This window comes from Dendropsophus ebraccatus, chromosome 12 (genome assembly GCF_027789765.1).
Source record: "Dendropsophus ebraccatus isolate aDenEbr1 chromosome 12, aDenEbr1.pat, whole genome shotgun sequence".
Lineage (NCBI taxonomy): Eukaryota > Metazoa > Chordata > Amphibia > Anura > Hylidae > Dendropsophus > Dendropsophus ebraccatus.
In genome coordinates this window covers 19410332-19434698 of record NC_091465.1, presented here as the reverse complement: position 1 = coordinate 19434698, position 24367 = coordinate 19410332, and the positions used below count along the sequence as shown (strand labels likewise).

The 24367-nt window shown below is 45.3% G+C and overlaps 1 protein-coding gene across 3 annotated transcripts; it reads left to right on the top strand.

The window, feature by feature from the left end:
- The first annotated feature begins 1442 nt into the window (after window positions 1–1442).
- Window positions 1443–22715, top strand: LOC138770160 (high affinity cGMP-specific 3',5'-cyclic phosphodiesterase 9A-like). 3 transcript variants are annotated; one of them, XM_069949127.1, is made up of 18 exons: window positions 1444–2020; window positions 5170–5240; window positions 5900–5977; window positions 6057–6100; window positions 6172–6226; window positions 6551–6621; window positions 8105–8189; window positions 9257–9338; window positions 9716–9790; window positions 11947–12033; window positions 13151–13255; window positions 13515–13597; window positions 13918–14074; window positions 14598–14711; window positions 15933–16037; window positions 19309–19437; window positions 19728–19823; window positions 21672–22715. In XM_069949127.1, the coding sequence occupies exons 1-18, from the start codon at window positions 1958–1960 to the stop codon at window positions 21738–21740; spliced, it is 1569 nt and encodes a 522-aa protein (XP_069805228.1). In that variant the 5' UTR covers window positions 1444–1957; the 3' UTR covers window positions 21741–22715. The 3 variants fall into 3 exon arrangements, with proteins under 3 accessions (XP_069805229.1, XP_069805228.1, XP_069805227.1); XM_069949126.1 differs by having other exon boundaries at window positions 9254–9338; XM_069949128.1 differs by lacking the exon at window positions 13151–13255 and having other exon boundaries at window positions 1443–2020; window positions 9254–9338.
- Window positions 22716–24367: the final 1652 nt, after the last annotated feature.

Here is a 24367-nt window from a genome sequence, read left to right as displayed (position 1 = left end):
TATCCTGTACTGATGTGTTATCGGGATTGATTCCTGGACAGGACGTTGGCTGTGTGTTGGAAAATACCTCCCCTTCCCTCTAATTCTGTTATATCAGGCCTTCTCCTCCTCATTATAATAACACTCGGGTCCCCGGTGCTCACACACTTGTATATAATGAGCTCTGGATTAATCAGCTGTTGTGGAAAAAGAATCAGGCCGAGGTGTAAATGTGGCTCCTAATTGCTGCGATCGGCTTTACTGCTGCTGAGCAGGTGGTTTTTGGCCTAGTAAATTGATATCCGCAGGGGGAGCTGAGGCAGCAGTGACCCCCGCTGTGAGTTGAAATACTCTGCAGGAGATTCAGGTTTGTAGGTTGTTGGTGTCCGAGGAATAGTCACTCACAAGCAGCGTGTAAATCCCTGGCTAATGGGAGAACGGGCACTGGAAAAAGGATAGGATGGTTAGAGTAGATCTGGGCAGAGGAGGAGCTTGTAGATGGAACCTCCACATAACCGCCCACGTGTTTACATGATATATAATATCTATATATTAGGATACATATTCTTTCTTATTTTATAATTGTATTTTCTGTACCTCCTTATGGTGACGGCCATTCTGCCTGAGCTGTTAACAGCCTTCAGAGATTTGCTTTACGGTAGACACATGCACCACAGGAATATGTAGTCTGTTGGCGACTACAATTTTATGGCAAAATGTTGTGGTCATGCTCTGTTACATGTGCAGAAATAGAAGTAAGAGGCAAGCTGTGATACTCATCTATTGACTTCTTTTGGAGAGTGTTGTGGGCATGCTTTGTGACCTATACAGGGAGGAGAAGAAGGCAAGCTGTGACCATCATCTCTTGACTTCTGTGGGAGAATGTTGTAGGCATGCTCTGTGACATTTGAAAGGATGGGGGCAAGGCAACATGTGACCATCATCTATTGACTTCTAGTGAAAGGTGCAGTTAAATGGTAATAAAACTGTAAAAAAAAAAAAAAACTGCTGCATGAGCACATGTGTGAATAATACACAATCAGTAAAGCTGTGTTACTTAACGGGATTTTCTACTTGCTAGGATTAGAAAAACACTTATTCTCCTGCTGTGTGTTTAAAAAAGAAATCAGTGTCTTTAAAAGCCTGAACAACCCCTTTAAAATTGGCCACATACTTTCAATAGCTATTGGCTGATAACTAGCTCTCCCATTTACCCAAATTTCTGGAGGTTTGGCTTGGCCAACGTTCTAGTGTTCTGAATGGAGAATAGAGAGTTAAAGGGATTATCCAGCGCTACAAAAACATGGCCACTTTTCCCCCTCTCTTGTCTCCAGATTGGGTCTGGTTTCAAACTCCGTTCCATTGAAGTAAATGGAGCTTAATTGCAAACCGCACCTGAACTGGAGACAAGAGGGGGAAAAGTGGCCATGTTTTTGTAGCACTGGATAATCCCTTTAAACTGCTGCCAGACTCCTCCTTTTTTGTTTTTTTTAAGCCTCTTTTTAGCCTTTTTTTTATAATTGCAATTGAGATGTTTCTTAGGTTTTACGTCCCAGAACATCCAAGCCTTCCTGTGTGGTATCCTTCCTATGTTTCGGACGCAGTGGGCGAGTGTAGAAAGCTCTAGAAGTGTGTGGGTCCCAGGTGTGATCCTGTGGAGAGGGCTGATTACCGCCGCCTTCCCATGACAACCAGGGTATTGTGACAGGCGGCTGCACTGATGACACCTTTTCTCTCTGTCCTTTTGAGTGCGGCTGCCTTTTATATTCAGCTTCTACTGATAAGTGATCAAAGCCGCCCAGGAGCAGAGGACGCACACACAGGGAACCCCACTCGCCATCACGTACAAATCCAGCAGATCTCCTAAGGAAAATTCAGTCGCCAACAGACAAGAGTGACAAATCCTCAGCCTGGAGGGGATGCTCCCAGCACTGGGGGGGACAGAACCGTACTAGATCCTGAAACCAGCAGATCAGGCATGGGATCCGCAGCCTCCGCTCAGAAGACCATCTTCCTGGAGGTGGATGGGAAGGTGCAGAAGGTGAGTCCTGATGGGGATGTATGAATAGTTCTACAACTTTCTAACATACTTTGTATTTCAGCTCCTAACCAATTCCAAGATTCTTTACATTGGGAACCTGTGATACTTTTCACAGCTGAGCGTTTGTTACAGTTTGGCAGGCAAGATAACACAGGCAAAGATCGCGGCTAATGACTGGAGACTGTTGGGTCAAGTGCACAGCAAGTTCCACTTTCAGGGTGCGTTCACATGTAACGGATCTACAGCGGATCCCTGCCCTCTACACTTATGGGCAGACAAGTTTGCAGCGGAATGGACAACTCGCTGTGAGTATGTCAGCAGCCCGCCCTGTTAAACCCCTGGCCGCCGGAGCGTATACTTTACCTGCTCCCCGCTCCGGCTTGCTTCGGGGCTCCCAGTGTCTACATGTCCCGATCAGCCAATGAGTGCACTGATTGGCTGACCGGGACATGCAGACCGAAGCGGGGATCAGGTGATGTATACGCTCCGGTGGCCGGGGGGGTTAACGGGGCGGGCTGCTGACATACAGCGCTGCAAATTTGTCTGCCCATATGTGTACAGGGCAGGGATCCACAGCGGATCTCGCTGAGAATTCGCACCCTCAGGCACTCTGACGAAAAATTTTATCTTTCAAATCAACTGGTTTCAGAAAGTTTTATAGGTTTATAATTTACTTCTATTTAAAAATCTCCAGTCTTTCTTATCAGCTGCTGTATGTCCTGAAGGAAATAGTGTTTTCTTTTTAAAGGGGTACTCCAGCGGGGGGGGGGGGGGCACTTTTTAACTGGGACCGGGGAGGAGGTGGCCGAGGGAAAAGACGTCTTACTCACCTCCCCGGTGCCAGCGGTGGGTCCCGCATCGCGGCGCTCTGGTGCCCGGTTCCCGGCCGCTTCCGCGTGTCTGACGTGGGCCCGAGACTATACGATACTCCTTCACTGAGTGGCTGAGCAGACCTGAGACGTCAAATCTCGGGCCCGTGTCAGACACCCGGAACTGGCCCGGAACCAGGCACCGGAGCGCCGCGATGCGGGACCCGCCCAGCAAAAAAGTGCCCCCCTGCTGGAGTACCCCTTTAAGTCTGACACTGTGCTCTCTGCTGCCACCCCTGTCCATTTCAGGAACTGTCCAGAGCAGCGGCAACTCCCCATAGAAAACCTCTGGACAGTTCCTGACATGGACAGAGGTGGCAGCAGAGAGCACTGTGTCAGACTGGAAAGAAAACACAGCTTCCTGCAGGACATACAGCAGCCGATAAGAAAGACTGGAGATTTTTAAACAGAAGTAAATTATAAACCTATAAAACTTTCTGAAACCAGTTGATTTGAAAGAAAAAGAGTACCCCTTTAACAGCATATGGCTAGGGCTATATGGTGGCTTTACTTAGGACAACGGCAGGACTAACTAGGTGATTACTAACAGCAACATGTCCTCAGAACTTTTTCTCTGTTGGGGCATGTTCAGCCCCTGACCGAGGCTACTCTGTGATTTGTGACCCGGGTTTTTTGTTTGTTTGCCATGTACCCAGTGTCTGTGATAGGATGAATGAAATTGGGTTTACATATAGACCAACCTGTAAACTGAAATTTTATGGTGGAAATTTTAAAAGATGGTCGAAGACAAAAGTCCATCCTGTGACTGATCTCCCACGCAGGGGCGGATTAAATTTACCATGGGCCCTGGGCCTTGTTCACCAAGCTTGGGCCCCTCCAACCCACTGTTACTATGGCGGCACTAGCTTTAGTCTTTTTCCTCCATAATACAGCCTGTAAAGGACCTGCGGTGACATCATGATAAGGTCCTTCAGTATGTTCTCTAATGTTACTGCATTGATTCCTGGCTGCAGTTTTGCCCTGATTTGTGCAAAAATTGTGGTAAAAAGCAGCGATTGTTATGCAAATTATGGCAGAACTGTAGTCTGGACACCACTGAAAATATAAGTCTGTTTGGGGGGCCATGGGCCCCCCAGAAGCTCAGGGCCCGGGGCTACCGCCCGAAACGGACCTATTATAATCCGCTACTGCTCCCACGGCTCAATGCAGCGCAATGTAGAATATCGTTTATTAGTGAAGTCCACAAGAGCGAAGGAATAATGGGGATTTTTTGGGTTATTATACGATCACTTCTAGATCAAGTAGAGGAAAACATACTGGAGACATCTCCATCAATAAAGTTTCTTCTGGGACTTTTCATGGAACAGAATGGTCAGTTTAGGATAAGCCATCCTGTGTGTAGGGAGCAGCACTATACCTTTATATCATTATACCATGTATATGGGAGTTTTCACCAGTTTTTCCCCTCAGAAGTCACCATATCTAATTTTTCATTTTCATCACTAGCCACCAGTACAATTCACACAGGGTCTTAAACCACCTTTATTTGGTTCTGTACAATTTACACAGGGTCTAAACCCGCCTTCACATAGTGTCCACAAGAGCAGTTCATCCTGGCGCAGGTAAAGAGCATAGTACTGCACCAAGTAATAGAGATATTTTACTATACAAATGCCCACTTTTATAAGTCAGAGCCTCTAGCCATTAACATTGAAGGTTTAGACTGTCTGTAGCACTGTATGTTGAGTCTGTTCTCCCGTCACAATGGTCCAGGAAAGACCATCGTATGCTGGAAATATTGTAACCGGAGGACACTGTAACTTAAAGTAAATGTACCATTTCCTAAGTGAATTTTTTTTTTTTTACTACCTTCTCAGAGCAAAGATCCAGTGGATCCCATTTTCCAAGTATTCCCATGCTTTGCACCGGAGTTCTTCATGAGCCCCAGCCCATATGCACTGGAGGCGTGGGCCCAGCACAACAATATCTCCTCCTCTCTGTGATGTGGCAAAGGTTAATTCCAATGGAGGCTCAGGCACCTCACCAAGGGGAGGGAATATCATTACACTGGGCCTGGCCCATCTCCAGTGCATATAGTGGGCCGGTGCACATGAAGAAACTGGCGCCATGTGCATGAACCGGGTGGCCCAGTTGAAGCAGCTGTGATCATTTAACCACTGTTTTGTGAAGGAGGCCAGAGTTTTGGCGGATGTTGTGTGGGTATGGGGACTGAAAGATCTCCTTTCCCTGTAACCACTCCTACAGCCAATGACATTTTCTGTATTCTCTGTTCTTATTGGAAAATGTTATTATTTGCAGATCGTCTTCAGCCAGCAAAGCAGCAGCAATGACATCAAGCAGATTTTGTGCACGTCAGCCGGACTGCCCTGGTAATGGCCATTTATATATGACAGAATATGAAATGTAGCAGTCATATCTATAGGTCTGTACATCTACAAATGTAGGCCGCATGGGGCTCAGAGGTTAGCACTGTTGTCCTACTTCCATACTTGAGTTTGTATGTTCTCCCTTTGTTCTTGGTAAACAAGGTTGTTTAGGTTTATAAGGAGAGGCCATCAATGTTAATGTGGCGACACACAGCACCTCAGACGATCAGCTGCACCGCCACCTATACACAGTATACCGTACCCTAATTCCTGTTCTGTCTGTGTAGTGCTAACGTTATTCCTATTGGATTGAATGAGCTGCAGACCCCCGGACCACCACTACACAATAGGTGTAGTGCACTCTGTGCATAGGTGCGGTGATGATCAGCGATGATGCGGGGTGTTGGCACCCAGCCGATCAGACATTGATGGCCTACCACGTAGATAGGCCATTACCATTATAAATCAGCCCCTTTAACTGGTTTCCTCTGAAATTAAAAGAAAAAAGCACCCTGATTATTTGGTTGCCCACTATAGGGCCATTAGGTACCAGGCTTGATGTGAATGTTGACAATCTCTCTAGAGCGCTGCATAATATGTTAGCTCTTTATAAGTGACAGATCATATACAGGAATTATATAGTGATATATATTTATTACCAGGCAGACTCCCATTATCCTTGTGGACCAGAGAGGCACTTTGATCGCCACTGACCCCACCATTCCAGGCAACTACAAGGAGTAAGTACGTATACATGTATACCTGGTGACTAGATATTACAGTGCACACAATAGCTATATATATCTGCACTAATTTCAGTTCTCCATACCGGATCATCTGTCAGGACGCGTCTCCCAGATCAGGTAATGTAGATACCATTGGCTGTTGGTTTAGTCAATAGAAAATTGATATTCTCTAGCTCATTTTTCCCCAGAAAAAGAAGACATTTTCCAGACTCTCTTGGCCCAAGTTACAGAGGAATTTACAAGGTAAGTGATAGAGACTGACCGAGGACGTTCCACCAACTGTGACTCCGCTCTTATACCAGCTATAGAAAGTATATAGAGAGTATATAGTATATACGATAGATGGCCTATATGCAATAAACATACCCCCAGTGGTGGGCACTGGCAGCCATACTGCATTATGTAACTATATGGTTGTGTGAAGGGAAGCAAAGGATATTGGAGCTTTTGTTTCAGAAAAAATGGTGTTGCAACCAATATAAAGATATAGTACAAGATGACCTTGTTGGCCATGGATGCAAATGTAAATGATTTTTTAACCCCCCCCCCCCCCTTTCTTACTGACAGAGCGTTTAGGATCAGCGAGCTGAAGAGAGAAGTCTATGAGCGCCTCAGCACCTTAGAGCGTCGGGTAGAAGGTGAGGAGACACTGACCTGAAGCTTTATGTTCCTCTACCCCCCCCCCCCCCCCCCCGCCGTCTCGGAGCCCCCTTTATCTTCTAGTTAAAATCTGTAATACTTTGCAATATTCCAAATACGGCAGCAGATACGGATCTATATAGAGAAGAACATTTAACACACCATAAAATCATCTGTCTACCATCATTATGTAACTATGAAGACAGATTATCGGCTAAAAGTACAAATATCACTAATTTCATTCAAAATAAAATCTCTGCTTTTTCAGAGCATTGACATGGATGAGAACTGACTATCATGTCTTCTCCTGGCCTTGGCCGAGCCACAGTGTCACCCCTTCTGATTTCTTCTAGCTATAGGCTGGTGTCACAGAGTGGTGGTTATAGCTCTGCCGGTCAGAATATTGGGCATGTCTTGATGAGACAGGTTCTTTAAAAAAAAAAAAAAAAAGGAAACATAAGATTATAAGTACGGTAGCTCCACACTGTGACTAATGTCTCCTATGCTTGATGACTGGTGTGTCTGTTGTCTCTTGTGCTTGATGTCCTCCATGCGTGATGTCTGGTGTTCCTGTGCCCAGTGTTTACTGTGCTTGGTGAAAACCATGCCTAGTATCTCCTGTGCCTGATGTCCCCTCTGCCTGATGTCTCCTGTCTTCTGTCCTTGGTGTATTCCATACCTGATGTCTCCTCTGGCTGATGTCTTCTGTCCTTGGTGTATTCCATGCCTGATGTCCCCTCTGCCTGATGTTTCCTGTCTTCTGTCCTTGGTGTATTCCATGCCTGATGTCCCCTCTGACTGATGTCTCCTGTCTTCTGTCCTTGGTGTATTCCATGCCTGATGTCCCCTCTGACTGATGTCTCCTGTCTTCTGTCCTTGGTGTATTCCATACCTGATGTCTCCTCTGGCTGATGTCTCCTGTCTTCTGTCCTTGGTGTATTCCATACCTGATGTCTCCTCTGGCTGATGTCTTCTGTCCTTGGTGCATTCCATGCCTGATGTCCCCTCTGCCTGATGTTTCCTGTCTTCTGTCCTTGGTGTATTCCATGCCTGATGTCCCCTCTGACTGATGTCTCCTGTCTTCTGTCCTTGGTGTATTCCATGCCTGATGTCCCCTCTGCCTGATGTTTCCTGTCTTCTGTCCTTGGTGTATTCCATACCTGATGTCTCCTCTGGCTGATGTTTCCTGTCTTCTGTCCTTGGTGTATTCCATGCCTGACGTCTCCTGTCTTCCGTCCTTGGTGCATTCCATACCTGATTTTCCCTCTAACTGATGTCTACTGTCTTCCGTCCTTGGTGTATTCCATGCCTGATGTCCCCTCTGACTGATGTCTCCTGTCTTCCGTCCTTGGTGTATTCCATGTCTGACGTCTCCTGTCTTCTGTCCTTGGTGTATTCTATGCCTGATGTGCCCTCTGTCTGAGCCCTCCACCTGGTGTCTGGTGTCTCCCATGCCTTATGTCACCTGTGCTTGTTTTCTAGCTGAAGGACGGAAAGCTACAGACATTGACAAATGTAAACTTGAACTAAAGAAGCTGCGGGATGAAATGGAGGAAAGAAGTAGCAGGTCAGTGACATCCTGCTCTGCCAATGACAGATGTACACAATGGTAAGGACCAGGCCAAGACTAGTTTAAGATTACCCCAGCAAGAACTCGGCCACCATTGGCACCAGAAGAATAGACAGCAGCCATCAGCCACAGCAGTAAAAGCTCCCCAAATCCATGTGCTGTTTCTGATCCAGCCATGTGCGAGTTCAAGTAAAATATCTGCTGTGCATTTATAGGTCAGGAAGACGGCATAGTATCAGAGTGGATGGAGAACAACTTTGTGAGGAAGCAGTAAAGTAATAGAAAGCAGTATGGGGAGCAGTCTATGAAAGTGGGTACATATGGAGCAGTATGTGAAAGAGAGCCATGGGGAGCAGTCTGTGAAAGAGAGTGCCATTGGGAGTAGTCTGTAAAAGAGAGCCATAGGGTGCAGTCTGTGAAAGCGGGTACATGGGGAGCAGTCTGTGAAAAAAGAGAGCCATGGCGAGCAGTCTGTGAAAGAAAGAGCCATGGTGAGTAGTCCATGAAAGAGGTAACATGGGGAGCTGTCTGTGAAAGAGAGAGCCATAGGGAGCAGTCTGTGAAAGAGAGCCATGAGGAGCAGTCTGTAAAAGAGGGTCCATCTGAAACAGTTTGTTGAAGAGGGTACATGGGGAGCCGTCTGTGAAAGAGAGATCCATCAGGGGCAGTCTGTGAAAGAGAGAGCCATGGAATACAGTCTGTGAAAGAGAGCCATGGGGAGCAGTCTGTGAAAGAGAGAGCCATGGGGAGCAGTCTGTAAAAGAGAGAGCTGTGGAGAGCAGTCTATGAAAGAGAGAGCCATGGGGAGCAGTCTGTGAAAGACGGTACATGGTGAGTCAGGTGTGTAGCAGTGACTATTGTAAGAACTAGGTGGTGTATACACCTGCACAATTTTCAGGTGTATTATATGGCTATGACTGACAGGTATCAGGAGGAGAATGAATAAGTGGATATGACACTATATGGTGCACTGCTGTATTTCATGGATATTACAGGTGTCAGTATGAATGATGTTGCTTTTTTACACTGTTTTAGCCTCATACACTATCTGTCTTTTCCAGCAGACTGAGCTGTCCCTGTAAATATTACCGCTCTGGAGAAATAATCCGGATAAACCCTCGGAGGGATGTTCCCACTTACCCCAAGGTAAACCAATTCCAATCTCATATACACGCCATGGTGATGAGGCCAATCATAGCAGCCAATCAGCTTCTACCATTCAGAATGTCTGATGATTGGCGGCCATGACGTCTAGATATGATTTATATAGAAGAACTTTCTCTCTGAGTACCTACAGAAATATAAGTACCTACAGAAATATAAGAAGTTTTAGAGAGAGCTTGTGTATTGTTGCCTTCTTTTCCATTGTTGTGTGTTCTGGCAAGGCCCCTTTAAGGGACTAACGGATGTGAGGGGTCCACAGGACATGGTGTCAACCAATGTTGTCAGTACATTTATAATTTTGGACACTGTTTCTATGGGAGTGATATATCAGTAACATTGTGGTGTCTTTGGTTCCACAGTACACACTGTCTTCTGAGACTATCGAGACCTTGAAGAAGCCCACCTTCGATGTCTGGCACTGGGAATATAATGAGGTTTGTTCAGAAACCTAAATGAACCAATGATCTGTCTACCGAGGGCATTATGTAAGGAGGGAAATGGAAGATGTTGATGTTATTACTGGTGGTTGTGTCAGCTCAACCAAAGATGGTAATGTTGTGACACCAGTGCTTGTCAAGCACACAGGTGTGATGTTGGTACCTGCTTGTTTTGTGTGGCTTGCTGTGTAGTGTTCCCCAAATGGTCGGTGACCTGCCAGGCTTGTTTGGGTCCCTTGGGCTCTTGTCACGGCAGTCCTGAGTGGCAAATGACCCACCCGCCACCCACAAAAAGGGGAAAAATAACCCAAGGTGTATGGGTGCTGGTACATATGAAGGATGACAGAGTCCCAGTGATATCAAAAATAGAACAGCTTTACTGTGCAGTCTTTCAACAATACAATACACTTCAGTAAAATAGATAAATCTTCACATAGACTTTAGTGCTTAACTCGTTTGTGCTGGAGGAGGTGTTTGGAAATGTAGAATAGAAGAGAGGTAGTTGTAGCGGTACTTGAAGAGTTGAGAGTAGAGGAGAAGAGTTTGTCAAAGGAGCTCCAACCCAGTGTAGCAATGTACTCTGCCGGAACTTTAATAGAGATACTTTTGAGTGAAAAGTTTATTTGTACCCGTGTTTAGACTATGCCTGACCACCTTGTGCCCTACAGTGTCAAGTGACCTGTCCTAATTTGATACAAGCCCCAGTCGTGGTTATCTGGGTGTAGCTAAGCTTCTGAGCCTTCCCGGTTAACTGCACTGCAAGATAGGATACGTGGACCTTCTTTGGTAGCTATGTCCTATCCAGGCTAGTTTCTCTGGTTCTTAGGCTGCATTCCCACGTTCCGTGATCCTGACTGATCACGGATGTAAAATGCATGTACCGGAGTCCCCCCGCGCCCGGACAGCATCTGTAATTAGATGCTGGGGGCGGGGGAGACTGTATTCATAAGTGCCGCGCAGTAATGAATCAGCCGCGCGGCGCTTATGAATACAGTCTCCCCTACTCCCAGCATCAAATTACAGATGCTGTCCGGGCGCGGGGGGACTCCGGTACATGCATTCCACGTCCGTGATCTGTCAGGATCACGGAACGTGGGAATGCAGCCTTAGGATACTGCCCTGCACCTTCTCTCCCTTCTCCCTTTAGTGTTTAGCACCGCATAGTAGCTTTAGTATAAGTAGTAATAAAAGAACTGGTTGTCTCTAGCTGCATCTGTACACTTTGGTGTCTCAGACTAAACTCAACTGGTCATGGACAAGGGTCCTGGCATAAGCCAGGCCCTGGCTTGGCTACAGCAGGGACACTTGCTCTGTGTGTCTTTCTCCCACAAGAATCTGACTAAGACTGAACTACACTTCCACCACCAATTAACTAACTTCCTACAGGGGCCTCTGTATGCCTCGCTGTGTGTGGTGGCGATAAATGCGTGCAAAAGAAAGGAAAGAGATTGGTTAGAAGTAGAGAGCACCTCCTATTGGTCCACAAAAACACATGGTACCTAAAAAACAGTAACCCATTACCATCTCCAGCTGTGCAATACATAGAAATACAAAATACCGACATCTAGTGGTGAAACTTCAAAGTGCCCTTCATCACGACTTAACCTGAAGGAAGGAGCTTTTTGAGAGGTGCACAGGAGAGATAAAAACACCGGTGGTGGGACACCACAGAAGCACTATGCTCTGATTATATGGGATATAGTGTATAATGGAAAGAGCAGGGTCCCAGCAGCACAGAGTATGTAAGTAGTGTGCTGATTTTGTGGGGGCAGTGAACAGTGCACATGTGACAATGCTGTACAGAAATGTTGTTGCTATTCAGCTGTTAGTAGGTCCAGAATAATGGGGTTTGGATAATTCCTATTGAGGCAAGACTCCCTTGTACTGGGACCTGCAACAATCAGCTAATATCTGGGGGAATCCTGGCAGTAAGAGTTCCATTTGCCTACAGTGCCACTGCAGAAGAAACAATGTATTACAGGGTCCATTCATATCAATAGACTGTATGTGTAATGCAGGACAGGACAGGTCCTCCAAGGTAAGAGACAGGCTTTACAACTCCTCTCCTCTATGTTTTAAAGATGGTTATGTATATAGGACTACCTCATGCTGGGAGTTGTAGTGCAGCTCATGTCTCCTTATTGTCTGCACAGATGCTGAGCTGTCTGGAGTTCATGTATCACGACCTTGGGCTTGTTCGGGAATTCAACATAAACCCCATCACCCTGAAGCGCTGGCTGGTATGTACCCATAATAAGCCAAACTCGCAGCTAGGATCTGACAGGAGATGGCAGACCCTCTTATTACCAATGGGGGCTGTGACAACTAGTGGTCCTAATCCTGTCCCTCACCTGATAGACCTCATATACATGAGCGGGTGCAGAGTACTACAAATCATCCGCCATATTGACCTTTTTTTACTAGTAGCTCAGCAATGGATATGTAGCTTCCTGGGAGACAGACAATATGGCCGCTATGATTGCTTCCAGAGTGGGAATCTAATAGTAATGCAGAAAGGGTGACCATCATCTACTGGGTGGATACGCTGTTCAGGGACATGGGAAAGCTGGATTGCAGCCACAAATAAACACATGATGTAAGAATGAGGTTGCTAGTTGATGGTTGCTGTGTGCCCCCACTATGTAGCATGCATGAAGCCGCCATGTTCCACCAGCCCCATTGTAAATTTATTATGGAAATTAGTGGCCTTCACCTTCATCCTGTATCCATGTCATATATTCTACCTTTAGTTGTCAGTGCATGATGGGAGTTGTAGATTTGCCGTAGGTTGGAGAATACAGATATATATTATCACAAATGGAATACACCAGGATATGGTTAAAGGGAATGTGTCACCAATGTGCAGATACTAAAACTTGTTCTTTTATTCTAGTCTGCTTCTATTCTCTGATTGTCATTTTTTATTATTTCATTTTTTGTACATTGTTATAGGGGCAGATATTTTACCTGAGCTGTTTTTAACAGTATTTAGTGACATGCTTTACAGGGAGACTCATGACATAGACCACAGACAGACTTTGTTTTAGACCCCACGATGAGAATGAAAAGATTTCAGGATTATTAAAAAATTTTATTTAAAAATTGAAAATTTGAAAGAAAAAAAAACAAAAAAAACGCACAAAAAATTCTTAAAAAATAAATTACAAATTATTTATATAATAGGTTATTTTCTGATGACACATTCTCTTTAAGAGGATCCATAGGATGCACCACATTTATCACAGTAGAGACCCAAAATACAGGGAGATGAGTCTAGTAGCGCCACATCCCTTACAGGACTACACACCTCCCCATATTTGTTATAGACTTCTTTTTTTCTGTGATTTGCTCCCACAGTTGTGCATCCAGGAAAATTACAGAACCAACCCGTTCCACAACTTCCGGCATTGCTTCTGTGTGACGCAGATGATGTACGGGATGATTCACCTCTGCGAGCTCCAGGTCTGGATGGCCAAGGATCATTATATGTGATGACAGGAGATATGGGTGCCCACCAGTATGGCCACAATGACAGCTCTCACGTTTAGGGTTCTGGGAGAGATGGTGATAAACCCCTGTGGCCGGGATACTGATTGTCACCCAGCTTTTCCAGTAACGGATACAATTAAGAAACTACAGGACTGATCAGCTGCAATTACAGTATTTCAAGCAATAAGTCTCCAAGTAACATGCTCACATGTATTTTCTGCACTTTGTTCAGGACCAGATGTCACTCGTAGAGTTGGGGGTTCTTATGACGGCTGCGGTGTGCCATGATCTTGACCATCCAGGATACAACAACACGTAAGTTTTAAGATTCTGCACACAGAAATAAGAACACAGCGATTACTGTGTCAGCCATGTACATGTCATGTGATCATATGTCATAGACACGTCCTGTTAATTTTAACATGTCAAATCTTACCACTGACTGCATTTTCCTAATTGATTTTATTGGAGGAGTCAAAATCTGCAATAGGATCCACAAACAAGCCTAAGAAAAGCCATAGATCTGAACGGAATTGCTGTGAAATTTTCTGCTGGAATACTATCCTGTGTGCGCTCACCCTAAGTGGCCTTGACATGTGCAACTTTAATAAGCTTCTAATAAATTATTATTTCAGATACCAGATCAATGCGCACACAGAGCTGGCCATCCGCTACAATGACATATCACCTCTAGAGAACCATCACTGCGCCATCGCCTTCCAGATCCTGGCGCAACCAGAAAACAATATTTTCGCTAATATCTCCCCTGAGCTCTTCAAACAGATCCGGCAGGTGAGATACTGGGAACACTGGAGTTTTGCATTATGGTTCCAGTATATTATATTAGGCAGACTGGGAAATGCTCAGGTTATGGATGGACACACAGTCAGTAGATCATAGAACGTACAGGATTCATGGGGGAAGGATCATGACTGTAAATGTCGCCATTGGTTTAGGCTGGGTTTACAATTCTTTTTTACAAAACACATGAAAAACAGATGAAAAAAGAACGCATTTATTTGTGTGCATCTGTTTTGATCCGTTTTTCCATTGACTTCCATTATACGAAAAAAAACGGATCAAAACGGATCTTTTTTTTTTTTTTTAACGTACACAAAAACGTAGTCGACCTCATTTTTGTGTCTGTTAAAAAAACATGTCCTTTTTGATCTATTTTCTTTTATAATTGAATTCAATAGAAAAACTGATCAAAACGGATGCACACAAATGTATCTGTCTTTGCAAAAAACTGATTGCAAAAACGTAGTGTGAACCCAGCTTTACATTTGATTTGCTTTCATTTCCCTCCTTACAGTCCATCATTCGCCTGATTTTAGCGACAGACATGGCCCGGCATGGCGACATACTGGAGTCTTTTAAACAGGTTGTTTCTTCCTTTGATTTCTGTAATGAGGAACATGTGAAAACCGTAAGTTGTCACTTGCTATTTGTGGGTGGGGAGGGGGGGGGGCTTTGGTACCATGCCAGATAGATGAGATCCACTATTTCTAGGAACCAGTGCCCAGAAATTACCAGCATACTCCAGATGAGGCATCACCAAAACTTTATAAAGTGTTATGTGCCTGTCCTGCAAGTCCATGTCTTTTATAATACATGACAATATCCTGGTGGCCAAAGAAGCAGCTGGTTGACGTTGTGCTGTTCTATAGGAATACCCAGCTCCTTCTCCCAAATCCTTGTTTATTGTACGCACATATCCCCATGTAATAAGGGTCTAATACATCACTTAGTCCGCCTTCTACCTTCTGATAATTTCAGTGATGCTCTCTGGCTATGTTCACACAACGTAACTTTTGTATCTATCACGGCCATTGTTGACGATTTGCAACAACTGCCGTGATTAATACAAAAGTTACGTTGCACTGCAGTCTGAGGGAATCCCGGCCAGAGTGTATACACATAGTATACACTCCGTCCGGGATCCCTAACGGCCACACGAAAAACTGACATGTCAGTTTTGTGCGGTTGCAATTCATTGAATAGCAGCTGAACAACACTGGCAGCTCACACAACAGAGAGACCGGGTTACAGAACGGCCGGTGTCTTACAATCTGTGAACCCGGCCTTAGGCTTTGTTCACAGTGGGGAGTTCTGATGTGGGCGCGCACAGATCCGCCTGCATCAGAACTCAGCGGCGCTAAAGATCATCCGGCCGGCACTGCAGTACCAGCCGGATGATCTTTTCGGCCGCAGTGTTCTGATGCGGGCACACCCGGAGCTGCTCCGGCCAGGATCCCATAAAAGTAAAGGTAACGTATATTTTCGTAATAATCACGGTCGTTGTACAATGGCCATGATTTTACAAAAATATACGTTGTGTGAACATAGCCTTAGTCTTTATAAAAATCTGCCAGTAAATGCGTTTCACTGTGGCGTCATCACAGGTGGAACTAAGCTTTACACAGTGTCCATTCACATCAATGGGTTGTCTGTGCAATGCAGGACAGGACTGGTCCTCCAGAGAGAAAGATCCCCTGCACTTTGGCCAAGAGATGATGATCCTGAACCTCCCTTTAACATTTCAGAATTTCCTGTTAAGATGTATGAAGATGAGTTTACTAAATGTATTATCCCTTTAAGTCCCCTTTTAAACATTTTCCAACAATGGATGTTCTGTTCTCACCCTCAGCTGCAAATGTTGCTGATAAAATGCTGCGATATCTCCAATGAGGTGCGTCCCACAGAGGTGGCGGAGCCCTGGGTGGACTGTCTGCTTGAGGAGTACTTCATGCAGGTCTGTACTATGTATAATGGTCTGGTAGGTTGTAACAGACTTATCCTGTGTTCGAAGAGTGAAACCTAGAGGCAGGGCCGATTCTGGGGTTTCTGCCGCCTGAGGCAAACCTCAGGCGGCCGCCCCCTGACAACCCCCCCCCCCCCCCCCCCCCCCCCCCCCCCCCCGCCGCCGCCGTAACCGAATCACCCGCGCCTGCACCCCCCCCCGGGCCGGCCCTGCAGCCACTCACCTGTCCTGCAGCAGCCGTCCCGTCCCGCTCACCGCTGTCTCCCGACCCTGCAGCCGCTCACCTGTCCTGCCGCAGCCGTCCCGTCCCACCGCTGTTCCTTTCCGCGCTCCAGTGCCGTCAGTCAGCAGCTGTCATCGCCCTCCAGAGAGTCGTGAGTGCCTGGGGTCAGCGGGGGCATCGCGGCCCCCGCTGACCACGGGCACTCACGACTCGCTGGAGGGCGATGACAGCTGCTGACTGACGGCGCGGGACAGCGGTAAGCGTTGGCGGCGGGACCGGACGGCTGCGGCAGGACAGGTGAGCGGCTGCAGGCGCAGGGCTGCTGTCTGCCGCCCCCTGCAGGGGCGCAGAATCTGCCGCCTGAGGCGGAATACTCATTCCGCCTCATGGCAGAAACGGCCCTGCCTAGAGGAGAGGACAGGTTACTGCCCATACATAAAAAACAGCTGAATTACAGAAAAACAACGGCAGGTATAGTACCTAGAAGCAGGAGTATAATAAGGAGCTGTTTAACAACTCCAACTCCTCCACTTCACCTGCAACAGAGAAAACTGAACATAAATTGTAGAGAGAACTGTGTGGCCATACAGTTACAGCTGCACAGTCTTCTCTGTCCCCTCCTTGCACTCACCTCTAGAACTGTGTGGTCATACAGTTATTTCTGCACAGTATTCTCTAACCCTCTATGCACTCATCTCTATTATAGACAGAACTGTGTAGCCATACAGTTACAGCTGCACAGTGCTCTCTATCCCCTCTCTGCACTCTGCACTCCAGATATGACTCTGCTTAAAGCTCCCTATTGCCCAGGAAGCCCAGGATGAAGGTACGTCTCTTACCTTCATCCTCTGCAACATTCCCATGTATTTATTCGTTCACTCCTACAGTGAGTCCAAGAAGTATTTGATCCCTTGCTGATTTTCTTTGTTTGCCCACTAATAAAGACACTATCCTTCAGCACTTTTAATGGTAGATATATTGTAACATGGAGAGACAGAATATCAAGAAAAAAATCCGGAATATAATTTTAAAGAATATATTTTAATTAATTTGTATTTCAATGAGGAAAATAAGTATTTGATCCCTCTTGTCAAACAAACTCAATACTTAGTGGCAAAGCCTTTGTTTGCAAGCACAGCGGGGAGACGTTTGTTGTAGTTAACCACAAGTTTAGCACACACACCAGGGGGAATTTTGGCCCACTCTTCTTTGCAGATTCTCTCTAAATCATGAAGGTTGGTGGGCTGTCGCTTGGCAACTCTGACCTTCAGCTCCCTCCATAGATTTTCGATCGGATTGAGGTCTGGTGACTGGCTGGGCCACTCCATTACCTTAATGTGATTTTTCTTGAGCCAATCCTTTGTTGCCTTTGCTGTATGTTTAGGGTCATTATCATGTTGGAAGACCCAACCACGGCCCATTTTCAGAACCCTGGCAGAGGGGAGGAGGTTGTCCCTCAGGATTGTGCGATACATGGCTCCATCCATCTTCCCAGTGATGCGGTGAAGTAGCCCTGTACCCTTGGCAGAGAAACACCCCCAAAACATTATGCTTCCACCTCCATGCTTGACGGTGGGCACAGTGTTCTTGGGGTCATAGGCAGCATTTTTCTTCCTCCACACATGGCGGGTGGAGTTGAGGCCAAAAAGTTCAATTTTGGTCTCATCTGACCACAAAACCTTCTCCCACTAACTTGGTTCATCTTTCAAATGATCATTGGCATACTTGAGGCGCGCCTCCACATGTGCTCTCTTCAGCAGGGGTACCTTTCGGGCCTGCAGGATGTGAATCCATTGTTGCGCAAAGTGTTGCCAATTGTTTTCTTGCAAACTGTGGTCCCAGCTGCCTTCAGGTCATTTGCTAACTCCTGCCGAGTGGTTGCAGGACGATTTCTGACTGTTCTCAGCATCATTGCCACCCCACCAGGCGAAATCTTCTTTGGAGCACCGGGCCGAGGTCTGTTGATTGTCATGTTATACTCTTTAAACTTTCTGATAATTGCACCAATAGTTGTTACTTTCACATCCAACACCTTACTAATCTTTTTGTAGCCCATTCCAGCTTTGTGAAGGTCAATAATTCTGACTCTGAGGTCCTGTGACAGCTCTTTGGTTTTACCCATGTTGGAGACTTGAAATCTGTGTGATCTGTCTGATTCTGTGGACAGTTGTTTTTCACACAAGTGATTAGTGAGAACAGGTGGCTTCAGGTCAGGTAACAAGTTGATTGGGAGTGTCTAACTGGTCTGTAAAAGCCAGAACTGCTAATGAATACTGAGGGATCAAATACTTATTTCACTCCATGAAATACAAATCAATTAATATATATTCCTTAGATTGATTTTCTGGATTTTCTTTTTAATATTCTGTCTCTCCATGTAAGAATACATCTACCATTAAAAGTATAGAATGATCATGTCTTTATTAGTGGGCAAACAAAGAAAATCAGCAAGGGATCAAATACTTCTTGGACTCACTGTAGGTCTGGTAAGACCATTAGGAGCACTGCCCCACCCCCATGGCCCCTTTCCGCTTCCATCCAGCCTGCCTCTTCTACTGATAATCAATGGAGCGGGCCAATCGAAAGCAGACCGGATCAGTGCTTTGGGGGCGGAGTAGTGCTCCTAATGGTCTTACCAGACCTAGGAGTAAACGATTAACTACACGGGAAGGGTGCCAAGGATATAGGTAAGAGACATACCTTCATACTTGGCGCAATAGGGAGCCATCAGCAGGTTACATTTGTCTAACCTGCTGATAGTTCCCCTTTAAATCCTTAGAGGAAACTTAGACAGTGATGCAAATGCTGGACATGGTAGACTGAGGCTGATGGCCATGAAGAGAAGCTGGATGTGGTGGAACAAGAGGTTGCAAGCTAAATGTTTGCACCAGGGCCCATTAGCCTGGTCCCCAAACACACACACACACATATATATATATATATATATATATATATATATATAGAGGTCACAGGTCACCCAGATTTTATAGGAACAGATAATGTTGTTTGACAAGATGACATTAAAGTTTTCCTTTACAGAGTGACCGGGAAAAGTCGGAGGGCCTCCCAGTGACCCCATTTATGGATCGGGATAAAGTCACGAAACCCAAAGCCCAGATCGGATTCATTAAATTTGTCTTGATTCCGATGTTTGAGACCGTCATGAAGGTAAAAATGAAAACTGAAACAATCGCATAGGTCAGTCTTACACAACCTCTGGCTTTGCAGCTTCTGCAAAACTATAACTCGCATCATGCCCTAACATAATGCTGGGAGTTGTAGTTTTGCAATAGCCCGAGAACCCCAGAACACTCTTATAGATACCATGCATCACTAGATTTCAGGAGGGCGGATATGCAAAATAAAAGAGAAAATGTTCTCAATACACAAGTAATTGAGTATACAGTGGTGTCCATTTACCCATAATCCCACTAGCCTGTGCTTCACATCTGTTACAGCTCTTCCCACAGATAGAGGAGGTGATGGTGCGCCCTCTGCGGGAGGCAAGAGATCACTATGAGGAGCTCATGCAGCTGGAGGAGGCCATGGCGGAGGTGTGTAGGGATAAGAGATTATAAGGTGGCAGTCGCTAGCAATTAAAACAATGTCTAAGAGCTAACTCTAAATCGGACTCTAGATGGCGCCATCTGCTTTCTTTTCAGAATACCTTGGCATGGTGAATTATTAAGTTTTTCTGTATCATTTACATGTCTATATATTCATGATCCATGCGGCCAAGTTTTGTTCCTACTTAGCTTTCTGGGTCTTATGTTGATCAGTGTTTTTTTTTTTTGTTTTTTTTAATTTTTTTTACCAATACCAGGAATAGGTCTAAAACACAGAAAAAGATGGAAATATTTCAAATATGTTTTTTGTGTTGGTTCCACTTCTGGTGTGGGTAAAAACAATGACCAAATGCTGAGGCTTAAAAAAAAAAAAAAAAGGGGGGGGGGGAATAGTGGTCTCTTGTGACTGGAGACATAATGCTGTCTGCAGCCACAAGAGTGATTGGCAGGGCATGGAGTCAATGGCTCCACCCTCTGTCGATCACATTGCTGCATCATTTAGATTGGTGCTGTTGCCTGCTCTGCCCCTCTCTTCTAAAGGCCCTATTCCACGGAATGATTACCGTCCGTATTCGGCCGATATCGGCCGCTACGGACGATAATCGTCCCGTGGAATAGAGTGCAACGATCAGCCGACATCGTTCATGTCGGCTGATCGTTGCAGTCGCTTGTTTTTCAACATGTTGAAAAACAAGTGACTGATATAGCAGCGATCTGCTGCCGTCGCTCTGTTGAGTAGGAGTATCGGCAGCAGGCGCTGCTATATCCTATGGGCTGCCCGGACCATCAGCGATCACCCGGGCAGCCCCCCCTGCAGCTCCCCGCCGCTCGTCCCGCACTCACCCGCTCGCTGCAGCCGCGTTGAATAACGACTGCTATCGCAAACGACCTGAAATCGTTCACCCAATTACACGGAACGATGATCATTATTGTGTTCGTCCTGTTGTCGCCACTGCAATCTCTGCTACTACGAATGATCAAAAATAAAAATAGGTCAAAATTCTATAAAATGACCAACGATTTCTCGTTAGTCGTTTAAGCGTTGTCTGCTATTACACTAAACGATTATGGTTCAAATCCGAACTATTTACGATTTTTCGAATGGTAATCGTTTCGTGTAATACCACCCTTACTGTATGACCACAACGTTCAATCTCTATGGTCATGGAGAAACTGAAACATGGAGACACTTCCCCTCACAGCCTCATTGTCTTTATTACATGGAGCGATAATCTGCCCATTCAGCCTTATTTGGCAGATTATCACACCATGTAATAAGGCCGTTAGCTAACCAGCGAGCGCACATTCATTTGTAAGCTGATCGCTGGCCCTTTAACATGGGCCCATTGACAGGAACAAGCATTCCTTTGAATGAGCATTGGCCTAATATTGGCTGGTGTAAAAGGGCCGACTCTGGTGACTGCAGTCTTTGGTGAGGCACGGATTCTACACTACCACAGCCAAAGCAGCCACGCTGGAGTTACTTACTTACTGACTGTTCTAATGGATCCAAGTGATTATGGTCACCTTTACTTGTTTCCAATAATTGTTATACACAAGTCACTGAAAGCAATGGTGCTCAAAATCTTCTGATCAATCAATAAATCTGGGACGTAACAGCGGGAAAGCGTTAAGAGCTGCAGTCAGTAAAACCAGCAGGGGGCGCTATATTTATTTGCCATGAAGGTGCTATAACAAGCTTTGTAATGGGCTCTACAGGTCTTTGCATTATGTTGTGCTCCTCTGTAATAGAGCGTGAAAGCTTCTCCGTGCCATCGGAAATTGTTTTCTGCGCACATGAAATGATGTTTTTTCCGTTTTTTTGTTTCCCCGCAGGTCCAGCAGAAAAAGGCCGAGATCCTGTCGGGTGGAGGCAAAGTGAAGCCAAACGTGGAGAGCTTGTAGCTGTGTATAATTTACTTTTCCATGTACAATAAAAAAGTGTAAACCTGGCGGCGCGGCCCGGAGCCCCCGGTGTGATCAGTAGGAGTGAGGCGATGATTAATATTACTCCGCTCTGACCTCTCCGCGGTCTTGCACGTACTGGCGCTCGCGCTGTTTTCTTAAACACGTAATTGATGTTGCGTTCAAAGTCTCCTTTTTCTTGCCAGTTGTGCGCCTTTAAACAGCAGGGGTGCAGCTCTCGGCTTCTTGGACTCGGTATTTGGGGGAATATGTTGGGAGTCATTAAATAAGGATTAGCCCCGTTCAATGCTCAGACGCCAGGTTAGAATAACAGATCTTGGCAGTCCCTCCGAGCTGATAGATCACCGCGTTTTCTGAATGAGAATGCGCCTCCTCTCCTGGCCCCCACCCCACGCCCAAATGTTGTTCTTATCCAGGAATTCTATACATTTCACATTTCTCATTTTTGCTGCGGTTTCACAGGATAGCAGATTACAAGCCGACTCCAGGAGACAGCAGGAGTTGCAGCCATTTATGTAGACTACTGGTTGCATTAATCGGGGGGGATCCAGTATTTGGGGAGAAAAAACATTACCTGCCCTTTTCTTAAAAAAATTAAAAACACCACCCTTGTCATCAGGTTGTGTGTGGTATTGCAACTCTGTTTTATTTACTCCAATGGTACTGAGTTGCAATACTACACACTAACTGAGGACAAGAGTGGTGTGGTTTCTGGAGAAAAAAAACTTTTTTTCCCCTAATCCCGCATAACCCCTTTGAATATATTCACATCACATTTACAGCCTATATTTAATGTATACAGTTAGAAAGCTCCTGGCCACCAAGCATGTCCACAGGACACTAGTCACCCATCAGAACCATTTAACGGGCCAGAGGCGCTGTAGCCAGTTTGTGTATGTATCTGCTGATGTATAACCCACTACAGACCCTTTATAATAAAGAAGAAAGTTTTAAAGAAACACTTAAGGGTGAGTGCCGCTCTTTTCTTTCTATATTGTATCCTGTTGGAAATATTGTTTGCTGCTGAGGACCACAGCCCCTTCACTATGTGCTGTATGCTAAGTCTATGAGCAAGATATAGAGGGTGTGTATTACAAGGAGTGCCACCCTTATAGTTGTGGACTTTATCTACAGAGATGGAATTTTAGCAAAAGCTAACATTTTTAAAAAGAGGGATTTCTGTATAAATATAATATAAATCATATAAATTTATATAAATCATACAGTGCTCAGAGTGAATACTGCCAACGGTTCTCATAAAAAGTGCCATACTATACCGCATTAGTGCTCCATACAGTGTTAGGCCACGTTCACATGTGGCATGAGAGCAGCCGGTGTTTGACACTAGGAATGGAAAGCCGATGGTTCTAGTTGGAACGAACCTGAAAAATCCAGATGTGGAATAATTTATTTAAAGGTCAGAGTACGTTCAGTAATGTTTCACATTCATCCCAAGGGGCCAGACTCTGTCTATTGTCGTCTATGTCCATGAGGCTTGCTGTAAAGCATGTCACTAAATGCTGCTAAGAACAGCCCAGGCAAGATGGCTGCCTCCATGACAATGTATAAAAAGTGAAATTCCCTTTAATATTCTATATAAGTTTAAGTTATTCAGTAATATACAGTGTCATTGGCATCTCTCATGAATTTGTGCATGAGCATTTTGCTATTTAATTTCTCCATCATTTCTGACTGCGGATTCCTTTGGATAATGAGTGGAGTTCCGTCTATGGAGGAAATTGCGCTATTGATTTAACCTTAGAAGCCGCTAAGAATAATAAGAAGAAATAAGAAGGAACAGCGGGCATGAACATGTGACGTTTATCCTGGCATCCTATGGGGTAAGGCAGAAAGCAGCAGCGCCTGTTCTCTCCCTTTGTTTTCTCAGCGTCCAGACGTGTCGCTCTCCGGCCGGGACATTGCACAGATCGAGCTTTCCTGACCTCCATTTCATTTCCGGGTCTCTATTGTTTTCAGCTCTTAATGGGGTGAAGTCTTTCCTGAATGGTGACTGGTGGCATTACAGCTACTTTTCTCCTCTCCTAGCTGTCACCAGGCCAGGTGCCCACAGTGCTCAGGGCACGGCGATGAGTGACTTGTGCCAGCTGAATGACTAGACACTAACACAAGGATGCCAACAAGAAGTGTGAGGTGTGGATGGAGTGAACATGAGGATGCATTATTAGATATATATAAACCCACATCCAGCTGTTTGCTGGAAATCAGTGGGTAAATATAAAACTCTATATAAACTCCTAAAAAAACAATGTATTTATTGGTGTGTTTCTTCCCTATGGTGCATTTTCTCCCATAGGCCTTCATCCTTTATTTCCTGGAAAACCTCAGACGCTCTTTTAACCATCTGACCCTGCGGCCGTCTGTGCATTTCTCAAGCTTTGTGCAGGTAAAGTGTATGTTTTAGTATGCAGACTACAGTATGTAACTGAGGACAGAATACACCACTAATCCTTACATCCAGATCATATATGAGCCATCCATGGATTTAGGGCACTATGGAGTTACAGTATCAGGCTATGTTCACACAACATATAAACAACGGCCGCATCTATGGACAACCGCCGGAAATTACATTATTATTTTGACGG

What these genes read in the sequence shown, in the direction of transcription:
- LOC138770160 (XM_069949126.1), top strand. Translation starts at nt 1,958, where the DNA reads ATGGGATCCGCAGCCTCCGCTCAGAAGACCATCTTCCTGGAGGTGGAT. An exon ending in ATGGAGGAAAGAAGTAGCAG is followed by an intron (nt 8,190 to 9,253) that starts GTCAGTGACATC and finishes TGTCTTTTCCAG; the next exon opens with CAGACTGAGCTGTCCCTGTA. An exon ending in ATGAGGAACATGTGAAAACC is followed by an intron (nt 14,712 to 15,932) that starts GTAAGTTGTCAC and finishes TCTCACCCTCAG; the next exon opens with CTGCAAATGTTGCTGATAAA.